Below are 14,868 nucleotides of genomic sequence, written 5' to 3'. Positions count from 1 at the left end.
TTTATAAGTTTGTGGACTGCGGGATGTGCCCCGGTCGGAGTTGATAAGCTCTCACCTCACGACTCGCCAAACGGTTCTCTTCGCGGACCACTTCGTGTCCGGAATGATCGCTATGTAATCTGAATGCTTCAATCACGAATCTTGGCCTACCGTTCAAGATCGAACCGCCAGCCTTGTGCTCGCAGCTATATATCGACCCAGCATGGCGTCTATACAAAAAGAAGTTGCAGCTGTTGTGTGCGCGTGCGAGGGCCAGGCACGTGAGTCGTGGGCGCGTTCAGCCTCAGCCAGGGTGCCTGCAGAGAGCGCGCCGAGCTGCAGCTTGGCGTCGAGACGCTAGCCGCCCCCACTGCCAAGACGGCTCCCAAGGCTCTACGCTCGTAGGACACCACGTACGCTTGCAGAGACAGAACGAACCACAAGTTTGTAATCGTGAATGCGAGTCACGAGTATAAGAGGCGATCGCCAACGTGGGACCTTGCTCACCTATAAGACTGATCCCCACTCCCACCTCCTCTCTGACCGATCTCGCACTGCCTGCCATCTCCAAGGAACGCCGGTCGTTCCGCACATCTCCCTCGTCACCTTGGCACCCCGTCACCTCGCGCCCCCGGTCTGGCACCGGTCATCAGCACATCGCGCCAAATCGCAAATTGCGTCCTCTCCGCTCCCATCCACGTTCATTATGCGCTTCTCCTCAGCTACATTTTCTGTCTGTGCCGCGGCAGCCCTGTTGGGCGGCGCATCTGCTGCTTCGAATTATGCCGGTTCAGCACCGGTGAGTATCAGCGCACGGCAAAGCTTGAAGCTGCGCAGCGAATCTACAACGTATCGGACCTCGCAGAGCGCATCAGCTGACCAGAGCCAGCTTGACGCCATCTTCGCCTCGCCCTTCAGGAGAGCAGCATCGCCGTGCTCCTATCGAGGTCTGGCGGTGCAATCGCAAAGCTAGAAATGCGTTCTTCTTCATTCGCCTCTTCCGGTGGAGGATTCCCCTGGGGTTCAGACAAAGGAATCGTCTCGAACACCGAATCGCACTCCACCAGCATCGGAGATTCGACCATCACGTCCAGTAGCACGTCCAATTCCTCCAACGACGACGACAAGTCCTCCGCTTGCAAGGACGACGGGAGCGTCATGAAGACGGGCAACGCGGTCATTTCTTCGTGCAACGGCAAGGACAGCATGACCGTTGGCGGTGTCACCTTCTCAGACACCGACAACGACGACGATGATGAGAAAGACAAGAAAGGTGACCACAAGAACGACGCGTCTGCGCAGACTCAGTCCACCTTGCTAGCTCTGGTCGCCGTCGCATTTCCCATCATCGCCTTTGCATAGACGTTTCGCTCTTCTCTCTCCTCACCGCCGTTTCACGATTTGGCACAGTACGACATAGCAATGACATGTCGCAGTCCAGTGATGTGCTGGCAGATATTCCTAGTCGAGCACGCGAAAGGAGATGGGTAGTTTGGTTATTGATACAAAGCGCGGCGAGCCTCCGGCGCAGAATAGCTAGTGGGAGAAGCCCATCTGAGATTCTCGTGCTCGATCCTTGTTGAGCTTTGACTCCAACTTGGCGAATTCGTCCAATGCAATCTCCTCTTCCTGATCGAGCACCTATTGTCAACGAGATCGTTTCAGTAACGTGCATCTCAGACTACAGGGGCAGCGTAACAATCGCAATACTAACCTGCTCAACTGCTTCGACCTCTGGAATGTAGTGCTTGAGCATACGCTCGATTCCGGTCTGTAGACGCAAGACAGAGTAAGCAGGCTGGCGCTTTCGTGATGATGGGACATTCTGTGCGCACTCACTTTCAAGGTGACTGCACTGCTGGAGCAGCCTCTGCACGAGCCTTTCAATTTCAAACGCACAATCCGATCGCCGTCCTCATCGAAGCCCCTGTACTCGATATCCCCGCCGTCCTCCTGTATTGCGGGTCGAACCCGAGTGTCCAGAAGCTCCTTGATCATAGCAACCGTCTCGCTGTCCGTGTCCAAGATGATCGTGTCTGAAGAGCCCTGAGCAGATTCAGGATCCAGAAAAAGGTCTCTGCCCGCTGTAAAGTGTTCCATGATGGTGCTATAGATCTCGGGCTTCAGTGTTGACCACTGAGTCTCGCTGTCTTTGGAGACGGTGACAAAGTCGGGACCAAAGAATACTGTCTTGACACCATTCAGTCCGAAAAGCGTCTTTGCGAGCGGAGAGGTCCTGTGCACAAGAAAAGCATCACCGATCAGCGTCCGAGCTTCCGCGCGGCCGGTTCGTGCGTTGGTGGCGAAGACTCACATGGAAGAGCGGGTGTCTGTGAATTCGGCCGTTCCGCTCTGCATCACTTGTTGGCCGGGCAAGAACTTTAGAGAGTCCTCATTGGGAGTGGACTCCGTCTGAATGAACATCGACCGGGCTGTGTGCGAGTAGCATGGAACGGTGGGCGGTAGAAAGCTCGTCAGCTAAGAGTTGTCGTCCCCACCGCTGCTGTTGCCACAAGGAGGCGGACAGCAAAGAGAGGCACTCACATTGCTGTCTGCCAAAGACGGCGCCAGCAACAGGCACGGTCGGGCGCAAAGGTAGCCTCTGAGTGTTTGCAGTCGAGGCCGAGCCCAAGCGGCTACTCTGAGCACCAGGCGCAGAACACCCAAAGCCGCGAACAGAAGAGCCACTTGTGGCGCTTCGAATGGCCTGGGCCGCAAAGGCGGGCCGCTGCGCTGATCGCAGCGCTTGCAACGATCGGCTAGACATTGCTGAAGGTTACAAGCTCTTCTTCATTCACCTAGAGGTGGGTCACAGGTGAATCGACGATCCAATAGACGCTCGAATCAATCTGTGTGGCTTCGAGCTCGATAGCCGCAAGAATGCGAACGACTTGAGTGGCAAGCACTTGTGCCGGAGCGTGTCAGTACAGACGCAGGATTGAAGTGCAGCGCGAGTTGGCGAAGTGAAGTGAGGGGCAATGCCAGCTTCTGAGTGGCGAGTGTGATGGTGAGTGTCGTGGATTCAGTAGTTGTGCTGGATGCAATCAGGAGCCATCGGAGTCAAAGCGCGGGGCAAAGCTGCTCTGATTTGTCTGCCTCGTCATTGGGCGCGGCCGCTCCACCTCGATGAATCACGTGAATGCTAAACAGGTTTGTCGTGCGAGTGACGTGAAAAGGTCACGTGAGCAAGTGCCGCCGGTTTTCCGGTTTCCGGCAAACGCTTTGGCGTTTGCAGCCGGTGGGTGCATGGTGGATTGATTGCGCTGCAATCCACGCACAGCAAGGGTCAATCACGAATCAAATGCTTGGAATTTGCGAGGGACATGGCCTCACCCTGTGTGACAGGCAGGTATATTCACGTATACTGACTGTATGCAGCAGGAGCTGGTCAGAAACCGAATGATTTTGGATCTGAGACCAAGCAGAGCTTGACTCCACATATATCAAGACGATATATGCCCCGGATTTCACCTGCGCGCTTCGGCCGCATTCGTGATTGAGCTTTGTTGAGCTCGAATTCAATCGCCTCGGCCCTCCCGTTTTGATTTCAATTGCGATCGAACGACCTATAGTGGTGCGCTGCCTGCCTGCCTGCCGGCCTTGCGATACCGTGCAAGTTGTTGCGCTTCGCTCACATTACGAGCAACAAGAGCATCCATCGTGCAGTCACGAACGAGTATACACAGACAAATGCTAGCTTGCTTGAGCACAAGCAAACAGGTGATTCGACGGCGGTTCGAGCACTCACGACTGGTCGCAAGTCAGAGTCTCGCTTTTTACCAGCGAGCTTGCTCTTCCCGCTTTGGCCCGAATGTGCGGGGAAACCTCAACACAACATCGCGCAATCAGCAAGAGCAGTCGAGAGGGTAACAGTCGGCACGAGTACATCCACGCACACTGCCGTGGAAGCTACAGCACCCAGCCAGACGATAAGACGAGCATCGCACAGCATCGAGCGGCCAGATCTGCGGAGCTCTTGAGCGCGCGTGCGCTGTAGGTACGTCTCATCCCCACAAGGTGCAGCTGGAGAGCGCGAGGAGCGAGGAAGAATCTCCGAATCAGCGGGCAAGTAAAGTACCTTTCGCCGAGACACAACAGTGAAAAGCATCGCACCACGCTCTTGCCTCCCTCTCTCCATCTTTGCGACTGCTCCACTCTTCAAAGGCACTTGATCGTGGAGACTCGCCGCGCGCCTTTCATTCTGGACGCCCGCGATCTCGCATTACCCAGCCACTCTCACTAGGAGGACCCGCTCCATCTACACCCTCGGCATTGCGCGTAGCAACGACCTCGACAACGAGAGTGGAGCACAGCAGCAGCCTCTCACACCCGCCACCGAGCTGAACACCTCACGATGAGCTCTTCGGCTCCGCCACCGTCGGGCGGGTCGAGTGCAGGCTCGTCTAGAGTCTCCGCTGCCAAGGTGGACGCCTCACACCTGGTGCAGACCAAGCTCAAAGTTCCGCACAAGTTCACCCCTCAATCATTGGACGTGACCGGCATCTTGGCTCAGCATGTCAAATTCCAACAGCTTCCACCTCCCACGGATCCTTCTTACGCTTCGCGCAAAGCAGGGTTGCGGAAAAGACCGCTCGCATTGCTGCTGCATGGCGTCTTGGCACACAAGGACCAGACTTATCACAAGGGACTCGTGGCCAGACTGCCTATCGACAGCTTCAGATTCGACTTCCGCTCAAATCACGAGACTCCACCTACAGGTGGGGACGGTGGAGGCTGGGGCATGGCCAAGTTTGATGTGAGTCGATCGGGAGGCATAGCATCGGACGTAGCTTTGCGTCGTCGCTGATCAACGTGCCAATTTGAACGCTTAAAGGAAGATTTAGATGATATGAGGTCCGTCATCCTCCATCTCAGGGAGAGATATAATTATCATGTGCACTTGCTCATCGGTCATTCACGAGGTGCTCTAGATGGATTTGCCTACTACTCCAAGTGGGCGGAGGCTATGAGACAAGATCCAGAGGAGCGGATACCTTACTACGTCAGCTTGAGCGCTCGATGGAGAATGCACGTGAGTGTCTGCTGGGACCCATCTGCGCATGGGCTGCGAACGGCGATAGGAAGAAGTGACATGCTGAAGCAGAGCATCCTTCGTCGTGCTGTGATTTCACGCGGCAGCGCATACATGGTGAGTATCGGTTCTGGCGAATCACCTTCGTGCATACTGATCTCTTCATCGCCCCCCACGTCATGCAGATCGAGACAATGTTTACTTGCCAGCGTTTGCGAAGGAGGGAATCTACCGGTGGAATGTGCGCGTGGCAGGCAAGGATGTAGAGGTGCAGATCCGACCTCAAGACGTCGAGCAGTTCGCCAATTTCCCAATCGCAGATCACGTCAGGCGCTTTCCGCTCGATTCCGATGCGCTCTTGATACATGGAACAAGCGATACAACAGTGCCCACTGCTGATGTGGCCTACTATGTCAACGAACTGTGAGCTCGAGCAGGTCGCGTCTCATCATCGACCATGCTCACATCGCTTGCTCGTTCGCCAGGTCTGCACCCGGCCGAAGACCAGGATCGTGCACGTTGTGTGAGTGCATTGACATGGCGTTTTCCTCTATTTTCAAAAGATTGTGTTTAGTCAGGCGGGTCGTGCTCATGTTTGGCCACCCCTTTCTGGCAGATCTGGTCGAGAATGGCAATCACAACTTCAACAGCCAAAAGGGCTTGTGAGTGACAGAGTGCGCCCGAGCATTGTACTCATAAGCCGCGCACTCCCTCCGCGGTTGATCGAGAGGCTCAGCGCGAGAATTTGAATGCTCTTCGTTTGCAGATACGACGAAGTCATTGAGCGCATCACTACTTGGTATGCCGCACGCACAGGCTCGGGTGCTGATGGCGCAGCCGCGCGGGCTGGCTTTGCACCGGGCGTGTCAGCGGCTTCGACATCAAGCGAGGCAGAGACCGCCGAAGAGGCGCCTGTCCCGACTGACGCTGGCCCTGGAGCAACTACCGAGACGCTTGAGAGCAGCTGGAGGAAGAGCGTCGACGGCGACAATGCTGGCAAGGGCAAGCTGTGAAAGAGAGGCTCACCTGCAGCTGCGTTTCTATAAACATACCAACATATCATTACCACGCCTCTTGTGCATTTCGTTCTTCGCACCTCTGTCGCTGCTGCCGCTCGAAGGAACGTCGCTTCACATATACCGAAATCATACATATATCACGCCATGACTCTTTGACCTGAAATTGGTCAAGATCGAGATTCTGGACACGAGCCTGTGAAACCTCACATGCCAGGAGGACGCTGTGGCGGTGGACCAGGCGGTAAAGGAGGTGGGCCAGGTGGTGGAGGCCTGCGTGCAGACGAGACGCTCGACATTCTTTCTTTCTCCATACCTTTGCCTCTAGGTGGCGAGCGAGAAGGTGATCTCGAAAGGGAAGAGCTCGCTCTGCGCCTTCTCGTTGGCGGACTTGCAGATCCAGAGGTGGATCTTGCACGCCTAACCTCCGCTCGTCGGGGCTCGGGCGATCGGCTTTCGCTGTGACTGTCTGGTGCACGCCTGCTTGCTGGTGCGCGGTCATTGCTGTAGCGGGGAGGACTTTCGCTAGGGCCGTTGTACCTGCGTCGCGGTGGAGAGCGATCGCGGCCACTGCGTGGTGGTGGAGTTCTGTCGCGAGGCGGCGTGGGAGTATAGCTCGATTCACGACCTCGACGAGGTGGCGAGTTGTCGCGTCTGCGACGAGGTGGCGGACTTTTGCTGAAGCTTGGTTCGCGTCTCCTACGAGGCAGCGAACGGCTGCGACTACGACTCCGACTCCGACTGGAGCCGTACCGACGACGAGGACTGGCGCTGAGGCTAGAGTCGCGTCGACGACGACGAGCGGGTGGACTGTCGTCGTCATACCGCGTCGGACGTCTTGTGTCTTCAACATCTCTACGAGATGCGGTCGGGCGGGGACTTTGGCTGTTGTATCGCATAGCAGGTGCACGTCTACCTTGAGGTTCCCGACCAACGTCATCTCGACTGCGCTTCCTGTCCAGCTCATTCTGGAAATCTCGACGATCTTGTTCTTCCTTCTCTCGCGCGGCACGTGCAGCTTTGTATGCAGCCTCCCTCTCTGCGGCCACTCTGACTCTTTCTTCATCTCTCCGTTTGCGCTCCTCGATGCGCTCTAGCTTGCGTCTCTCTTGGACTTCAGGGTTAAAGGCATCACCTTCCCTGTAGTCGGCTGATACGCCGAGCGCTCTCTGGAACTTGGATGATTCTACCTCTTTCGCCGCCTGCAGTTTGTGCACGTCAGACGGGCGAAGCTGCTTGGCTTCGGCTCTGGTGGGCGCTACAGATAGGTTGCGTAGCAGTGAGGTGCGAAGGTCGGAGACTTGTCTCTCAATGTCTTCCTCTGATAGGCTGAGTGGTTTGCGGAAGTGGATGCAGTAAGCACCTCAATTCGAGGGACGACAGGCACGACGCGCGGACACGTTCTGCTCAGCTTGGGCAAGCCACTACACCAGCTCGACTTACCCCTTGTCTTCGAGTTCGACCTGCAGCTCCAAGCACTGCAATTCAACTTTTCGCTTGCGCTCGTGTTCCAAAATCCCGGCATCTGGCTTGCGAGAAGGCGCATCTGACCAGTCTCTGTCATCTCGACGGTCGCGTAGGCTACGCTCGCGCCCGTTGGAAAGAGCGGAGAGGTTCTTCTGGACGTAGCCGTTTGTGCCGCTGAAAAGCGCGTGAGAAGAGAAAGGTCAGCTTGAAAACTGACGTGTGATGATTGCACCCAGCCCGAATAACTCACCTGCCACGAGCTGTCTTGAGCCCAACGCCGTTGTACATTTTGTGGTGGACTGACCGAGCTGTGGATCGGCAGCCTCGACTGTTTGTGCAAGGTGCCTGTAGTAGGTGACGGCATGAATCACGAGTGGGTGCTCGATGGCCTTCTAGGAGATCGATTCCTCACTCACTGGCCAGAGAGTTGCTGCAACTTTCGGGTTTCCTCCCGCATGCTGTGTGATCGCGCGATCGTAAATCGAGGATCACGTGATGTGGCCACCCCTTGCCCATTTTGGATCTTGAGAGCAGCTCCAACTCATCTGGTTCTTTGTTGTGATGTATACAAGACTCATCAAGACTGTTGTGTGACTATACACGCAAGGCTCTGACTCTGAAATGTTCGAGCAGCATGGCCTTTGGAGTCAAACTGCGTATATTCACGACTGGCGGCCATATTCAAAGACAAATAGCGTCTGGCAACTCTGCTCACGAATTCAAGATTGGAATCAAAATCTGGCGAAGGATTTGCACATTCCAAGGGAGTGCAGACACTTGAAGAGTCTACTTGCTGGGATCGAAGGCCAAGCATGCGCCCGAGCTGGCCGATCGATCCCCAAGTCGGCAGCAGCGCAACGCCACGCTTGCGACTCAACGATGGAACGCTCAAGACTCATCAGTCGTGAGTGTGAGTGACTGATGAGATTTTGATTGGTCCAATGCCCATTGCACGATCCTGCTCTGGCGCTGCATGGAAGTCGCAACAAGCGCAAATCACGAGACACCAACGGCGTGTGCAAAGTCACCCGCTCGACCTTTGCTGTGGATCTCGGATGGACCATGTTCGGCCGCTGACGACCGTACAATGGTCTGTCTGTTACAATGTGAATTAAAATCGTCCTTTTTTTGAGTTTGTATGTGTGTGTTGGCTAAGCACAGCCTCTCGACTGAGCCGTGACTGAATTTGCCGCTCGCTCGTTGCTGGCCGCTTGCTTTGAGCTCCGTCTTGTCGCCTATACAATCTTGAATTAAGAGTCTGATGATGAATGCGTGCATAAAATGAATAACGAATTGCCAGGGGCTTGCTCGTTCTTTGAATTTGAATGTGCCCGCTTCACTCAGCTTGAATACCCCGGCAAATGCAGAAAAGCCACGAACCTGTTGAAGAGCAGCATGTGTGCGGCAAACGTGCAGCGTCGAATGCGGTGCAAGGTAGATCTCAGCTTGAATGGCACAGGCGCAGTGTGTAGTGAAGCGAAGACTCGGCCATGCTGGGCATGCATATGCATGCAGTAGGTCATGCATCAGCATGCTTGGTCGTCGCACTGCGGATTGCTGATCATGACTCTACAAACGCGCCGTCAACGCTCGTGCGTGCATGGAGGGCCGGGCAGGCGCGGCGGTCGCCGGGCTGCGCGGGGCACGCGTACGGGGGTTGCGCGCGCGTTCGGCAGCCTAGAACTTGAAATCTGCAAGGCGAGGCATCGCCTCACGCGCACAGCACAGCTATACTGCACCTACAGGCGATCTCGCCTGATTCACGATTCGTGACTGTGTAAATTCACAATTCTCTCAAAGAAGTGCAAACTTGGTTCCAGTTGACCTCCACCGTTTCCACCATCGCTCAACATTTCCTCACCACTTTCAATCAACTCAACTCGCCCTCTCACTCCTCTTTGCACATCATGTCGAACAAGGATGTGCGTATTCTCTGTGATCATCGACATGGGGAAAGGATGTTTCGTAACGCACGCGCAGCTGGCTTCAACGCTGCTCTTGCGAGGGCAGCTCCTCGTGACGTCAGCGGGAACAGACCGCTGATGTTGGAAGGTCAAGCGCGGGGTGCTGGATGCGGGCGATTCGAAGCGCAGCATACAGACTGTGTATAAAGTCAGATAGCCGCCGAATAAGATGCTGTCACTGGGTGGCAAGCATAGGCACACGGCGTTGGCGCATCATCACGCTGACCTCGCTTTGTTCTCATTGCCTATTTGTAGTACTACGGGGGTGGACAGCAGGGTAAGTGGCTACTCTCGGACGGCTTGTCGGTGCTGGGCTCCCGGTCGGCGAAATCAAGGCGGCTCGGGTCGGAGAATGAAGCGACGCTTTGAGATGTCAGTGCGCGGGATGGGAGCAGACCTCAGGGGGCTTTGACTTCCATATTTTCAGCGCGTGCGGGTGACCGATAAACAACGCTGGCGCATTGCCAGCCCGGACTGCGTTGCCAACTTGTGCTCGGGAATTGCCTTAGCCCCACCCTCAACTCGTGGCTGCAAGCTCTGCGCGAGCGCTTTCCTCATCCCTTGAACGCTCCTCACACCGCTCGCTGTTCCATCTCAGGCTACCCTCAGCAGGGCTACCCTCAGCAAGGCGGATATCCTCAACAAGGAGGCTATCCTCAACAGGGTTACCCCCAGCAGCAACAGGGCGGCTACTATGTGAGTGCCATGGGCGGACCCTTGATCTTCTAGGGCACCTCACCCAATTTCGTCGACCTATCTTGCAGCCACCACCTCCTCAACAAGCGTACGGAGGTCAGCAGCCTGGCTACTACCCTCAAGCTCAGCCTCAGCCAGTAAGTCTTAAGCGGGATGCCAGTACAGAGACTTGACAGCGCTGAGGCAGCGTGATGGGTGGCGCATCAGACGGAGAAAACAATTGCAGAGGGAAATTGCAGATTCACCGGCTGCCAAAGCTCGTCTCATTTGCGGACGTGGGCCGTCACCTGTGGTGCGGTGGAATAGACAAAACGGCGTCGGCCTCTGTGCGATTTGGCTTGAAGTGTAAAGATCAGCCTTGATTGACTCTCCGGGTCTTCTTTGCAACGTGCAGGTGTACGTTCAGCAGCCTCAGAAGAAGGGAGGAGGAGCCGGAGCCGCGGGAACAGGATGCTGCGCCTGCTTGGGTGAGTGCATCTTGGGTACACCGTCGATGCCACATTCGGCTAATGACTTTCTGCTATCACGTCGCATCAATAGCCGGAGCCTGCTTGTGTTGCTGCGCTGAGGAGATGTGCTTGGACTGCATGTTCGTAAGTATCGACCGCAAGGGTCAGCGCACATGGAAGGTGACCAATGCTCATATGGCCACACCCCACCTCTCACACCTCAGTGAGACTTGTCGCCCAAGATTGCGCGTCAACGCACTCTCGACAGACATCCAAGACTGAGAATTGCGGTCTCGAGGTCAATCGTGATGAAGGACATGCGAATTGCTCAGATTGACAATCGACACTGCCTGCCAAAATTCGTCGCATTCACGAATCCTGTTCTGATCCAATCGCAAATGCCCCACTGTCATCCCCGATACGACCCGCTTCTATTTGTACATGTCAATTCTATCGCCTTTACGATGCTCTCCTTGAGCGGTTGCGCTCTCGTCGTCTTGCGCGCGATCACTGCTAAGAGGCGGAGCTGCAACGCACAGGTCGCAATGGTCACAGGCGCCGCAAAAACAGCAGAAGACGTGCTGTTCAACCCGGAAATGCTGAGTGTCTTGCTGACGCGTAGCGGCTCAGCGTCAAAGTTGGCGAGGTAGGTGCTCCTGGCAGGTGGTATGGACTGCTGCAAACGGCAAATGTGTGGCTGAGCAGCCTCGGGCTTGATGCGAAGGTGACTGCACCACTTCTGGATGAAGCAATTCGCTCCTCTACTGATATGACGCAGCATCGGCTACGGTGGTGCCCCCTCTGCCGACATCTCCAGTCCGAGCCAGACAGGATTCCTAAAGTGTTTGAAACCGCAGCGCTCAAAAAAGCCGAGTGCGCCCGCAGTCAACTCGGTATCACCGACCGTAGGAGCAAAGTCGTCGTATGGACCCTTTGCATTTTTCACGTGCGCTTTTTCTTCGAGGCGTTGCAGCGCACCGCTCCTGGCCAGAGCGTGCATGATGGCCCTGTGAAGCTTTAGACCCATGGCATGAACCAGCAGACGACCTACGCTGCTCTCGGATTCGGCGAGAGATGCATCTGCGCTGCGCAGACGTCTATAGGGAGAAGTGACGTGAAGACTTCCAAGGGAGAGCTGGTCGTGCGCGTACACCCATCCGGCCGCATTGCCCTTTCGTCGATCTGTAGGATAGGATTCGAGGTTCACCCCTGTGAGATCGTCGGAAGGGTTCGCATCCTCTAAGGCATCGCGAATGATGATGGAGAGGTGCTTCCTGCTCTCTACATAATCGAGCGAGAATGGCAATTTGTTGCTCTTTTGCACCTATACGCAAGGGTTCAGGTGACCAGCAGCCAGTCAGCGAGCGTCGTGGTGCAGGCCCTCGGAGCTGGTACAGGCTGTGGTTCACTCACCAACTTGGTCTCTTTGTCAGAAATGAGGCTGCGCACCGACCATCGACCTCTCTGAATCACCTTGCCTCCTTCGCCTTCCTCTGCTCCTTGCCCTGCAGCCAGCAGCTCGGCATCCGGCTTGACAGGAAGATGCACAGAGGCGCACGGATTTGCCCATGAAATGTTCCACCCGCTCGCAAAGGTGGGAGAAATTCTGGATGCAGGCTCAGGCACCGACCTGATAGCCTCGGCATTGTCCTGGGTCTTGTTCGCAGCGCGCAACGCGAGTGTCTCGACATCCACCTGACCCAGCCAAGAGCAAAGCAGATTCGCCCACTCTTGCTCCACAGCGCCTAGCGTGACCCTCCGGCCCTGATCACCCCGCAACGCTTGCAGCTTCTCCACTGCTTCTCGTTGCAGGTCCAGTAGCAGGAACTTGACCAGAGGAGCCGAGTCTCGCACTACTTGTGGCCGCATCGCCGAAGGTCTAGCTTCAAAAGTGTCTTGATTCGTCTCGTACAGTGCAGCTTCGGTCGAGATCCAAATGTGCGTGCTCAAGCTTTGGAAGGTAGGTCGAAAGTAGGTGAAGATGATACCCCAAACGCCTGGAGCAGAGGAAGCATCGCTGTGGTCCTCTTCTTTGGCTCGATCTGATCTGACCTCCAGGGGCACATCCCCCGCAGCGCAGATTGTGCATCGAGGAAACGAGTCCAGAAGCGTCTGCCAAGGGTCCGCATCAGCGACCGCATCTTGCTCATGCCGATCAGCAGTCTCGTAGTGAGCTACGAGCTGATTGCGAAAGGCGTGTGAGATGGGAAAGTGTGGTGGCGAGGACAGATGGGTGATCAGAGAGGCGTAGTCGAGCTGCGAGGTTTTGAAGATGGGGAACGCTGCTGATGATCCGTTCGACTCATCGCGCACTGCAGAGCTGATCATTGTGAATGGAGATGCCGGTTGTAATGGTACTTTCAAGCACGGATCGACGTAGCTGGATGGGATTCTGGAAGTCAAGCACTCGCCATTCTCGCGTCACCGCGTGAACAGCTGGGCGAAATCCTTGGTCAGTGACTGTGCCTGAGCGCTTGGCTGGACATTCCAGATTGCCTGCTACTCCGCGTTGTGTTGACTGTTGAGCCGTTTCAAGTGAGCTTGTGGTTGTGCTCCACCATCTTGGCAACGCGAGGAGTGCTGCGTCGATGAATCATAGGGCTGCGCGAGACAATTCCTTTCTGGTCTAGGAAGTCAAGAGTGCTGCTAACCTGCCTCGATGGCGCGTGATCCGATGTGCAGAGCCTGCGCGGCTTTTTATGAAGTGGCAGACCCTGGCATGCGCATGCAGCACCGGAAATTGTCATAGTAATGATCGAGTCACAGTGGTGAGTGTAGGGAGTCGGGCGTCGAGAGTCACGAATCACGAATGGCTCGTCTGTGCCCAGAGGACAAGAATCACGAATGAAGCCAGACGGGATATGAACGGAACGAGCAGCGTGCCAGAGCGTTGATGCGATCGCTGTGAGAATCATGAATGCAAGATGCACTGATCGCCGCGCATACACAATTTGATTGGTGAGCCTATTTTTGATTGACTTGGTGGCGATCAAGCAATCGCAATCTTGAATCACCTATCAAGAATTGAAATCGCGAATGTCGAGCTCCAACTCATCAGACGTTGGCGATCATGCGAGTGATCACAATTCGTGACTACTCGCGCTAGAGCATGACCCAAGAGGAGCGACTATAGCTCGATCCACCTCGGAACCTCCCACTTCGACTTTCGACCACTCTCACACTTCTTGCAGAGCTCTTTGAAGGCGATACACTCAACAAGATTTAGCATTCGTGATTGTCAACGTGAGCGAAGAGGCACGGAAAGCCAATCCACAAATGGTGTGCCATAGTCGTAGGAGAGGTGCATTCAAGCCTTCGTCTTTTATAGTTGCTGGGCCTCATCACGCCGTGTGGGGAGGAGAGGAGGTGGAGCGACGCTTGCTGTATATACTCGTGACTCTCGCGAGTCATGACTCTGTTGTGACTCAGACTGCCACATCGGTCTCATCGGCCGACGAGAAGCCTGGTCAGGCATTCCAAATGCAGCATGGTTGCTTATTATTGTGCTCGGCATAATACATATAGGTAAACATGGCGCAGAACAAGTGGCTTACTATACCGCACCACGCGTATACTCGTGTGTACCGCGCAGGGCAAACGCGGCAAGGGACGCGTCGATACTTTTGACTGTGAGCACGCAGGCGTCAGAGCAGTCAGCATCCAACCAGCAACGTGAAATCGGCGGCAACCAAACGCGGAGATCCTGCCGATTTCGCCGTCGGCACAAGCATCGGAGCGGCGCGCGAGTCGTGAGTCATCATGCAGCAGCATGCACACAGCACTCGCGCACGCTCGGACTCGGCCGCATCTGCTGCACACCCGCAAATCCTCTCCGCCTCCCCGAATCGTGAATCTCCTCTTGTGCATGGATGCTGTGGATCGGAAAGATATAGAGGCGATCATGCATCACTACCACAACAGGCGCAGATCCGAGCTCAGCTTACGGTCCGTTCGCGATATAGCGTCGCGAGTTCTGGCTTCGGGCTCAGCTCACCTGGCCGCCGGTAAGGGAGCATGATAGCTAAGCAGAAGGCGCGGGCTTGTCGTTGAGGGAATCAGGCGTGCCGAATGGTTGAGCAGTGACGATGCGCGCTAAACATTGTCATTGGCACTCGTTGGCACGAGCGTCATGGACGCCGAGCACCATACGGTAGACTTGATAGTAATGTGAGGATTTGCGCTGCGCGGCACTGCGACTCTCATTCTGTGTGGGTGAGAAGGAGGAGTTGAAGCTGGGATAGGGTTCTCTGGTAGACTTCATCGAG

At 55.6% G+C, this 14,868-nt stretch overlaps 5 protein-coding genes across 5 annotated transcripts; 2 read left to right on the top strand and 3 right to left on the bottom strand.

The window, feature by feature from the left end:
• The first annotated feature begins 407 nt into the window (after positions 1-407).
• On the top strand, positions 408-1,606 carry IE81DRAFT_323740 (hypothetical protein). Its single transcript, XM_025514038.1, has 2 exons — positions 408-778; positions 898-1,606. Exons 1-2 carry the CDS (start codon positions 437-439, stop codon positions 1,339-1,341), a joined length of 786 nt encoding a protein of 261 aa, XP_025369411.1. The 5' UTR covers positions 408-436; the 3' UTR covers positions 1,342-1,606.
• On the bottom strand, positions 1,516-2,746 carry IE81DRAFT_347660 (HIRA-interacting protein 5; the record flags this gene model as incomplete). The annotated part of the gene is made up of 5 exons (XM_025516178.1): positions 1,516-1,620; positions 1,694-1,750; positions 1,819-2,215; positions 2,294-2,411; positions 2,524-2,746. The coding sequence occupies 5 exons, from the start codon at positions 2,744-2,746 to the stop codon at positions 1,516-1,518; spliced, it is 900 nt and encodes a 299-aa protein (XP_025369410.1).
• Positions 2,747-4,333: 1,587 nt separating this feature from the next.
• On the top strand, positions 4,334-5,438 carry IE81DRAFT_290667 (hypothetical protein; the record flags this gene model as incomplete). The annotated part of the gene is made up of 3 exons (XM_025511863.1): positions 4,334-4,735; positions 4,814-5,015; positions 5,197-5,438. The coding sequence occupies 3 exons, from the start codon at positions 4,334-4,336 to the stop codon at positions 5,436-5,438; spliced, it is 846 nt and encodes a 281-aa protein (XP_025369409.1).
• A 1,444-nt stretch (positions 5,439-6,882) lies between these two features.
• Positions 6,883-7,782, bottom strand: IE81DRAFT_334617 (cwf21-domain-containing protein; the record flags this gene model as incomplete). Its single annotated transcript, XM_025515418.1, has 4 exons — positions 6,883-6,912; positions 6,963-7,356; positions 7,471-7,668; positions 7,745-7,782. The coding sequence occupies 4 exons, from the start codon at positions 7,780-7,782 to the stop codon at positions 6,883-6,885; spliced, it is 660 nt and encodes a 219-aa protein (XP_025369408.1).
• A 3,605-nt stretch (positions 7,783-11,387) lies between these two features.
• Positions 11,388-12,931, bottom strand: IE81DRAFT_347656 (hypothetical protein; the record flags this gene model as incomplete). The annotated part of the gene is made up of 2 exons (XM_025516177.1): positions 11,388-11,927; positions 12,017-12,931. The coding sequence occupies 2 exons, from the start codon at positions 12,929-12,931 to the stop codon at positions 11,388-11,390; spliced, it is 1,455 nt and encodes a 484-aa protein (XP_025369407.1).
• Between the last annotated feature and the right edge of the window lie 1,937 nt (positions 12,932-14,868).

Source organism: Ceraceosorus guamensis (assembly GCF_003144195.1).
Source record: "Ceraceosorus guamensis strain MCA 4658 unplaced genomic scaffold IE81scaffold_32, whole genome shotgun sequence".
In the NCBI taxonomy this organism is placed as follows: Eukaryota; Fungi; Basidiomycota; class Exobasidiomycetes; order Ceraceosorales; family Ceraceosoraceae; genus Ceraceosorus; species Ceraceosorus guamensis.
This window is presented reverse-complemented; position numbering and strand designations above follow the sequence as displayed.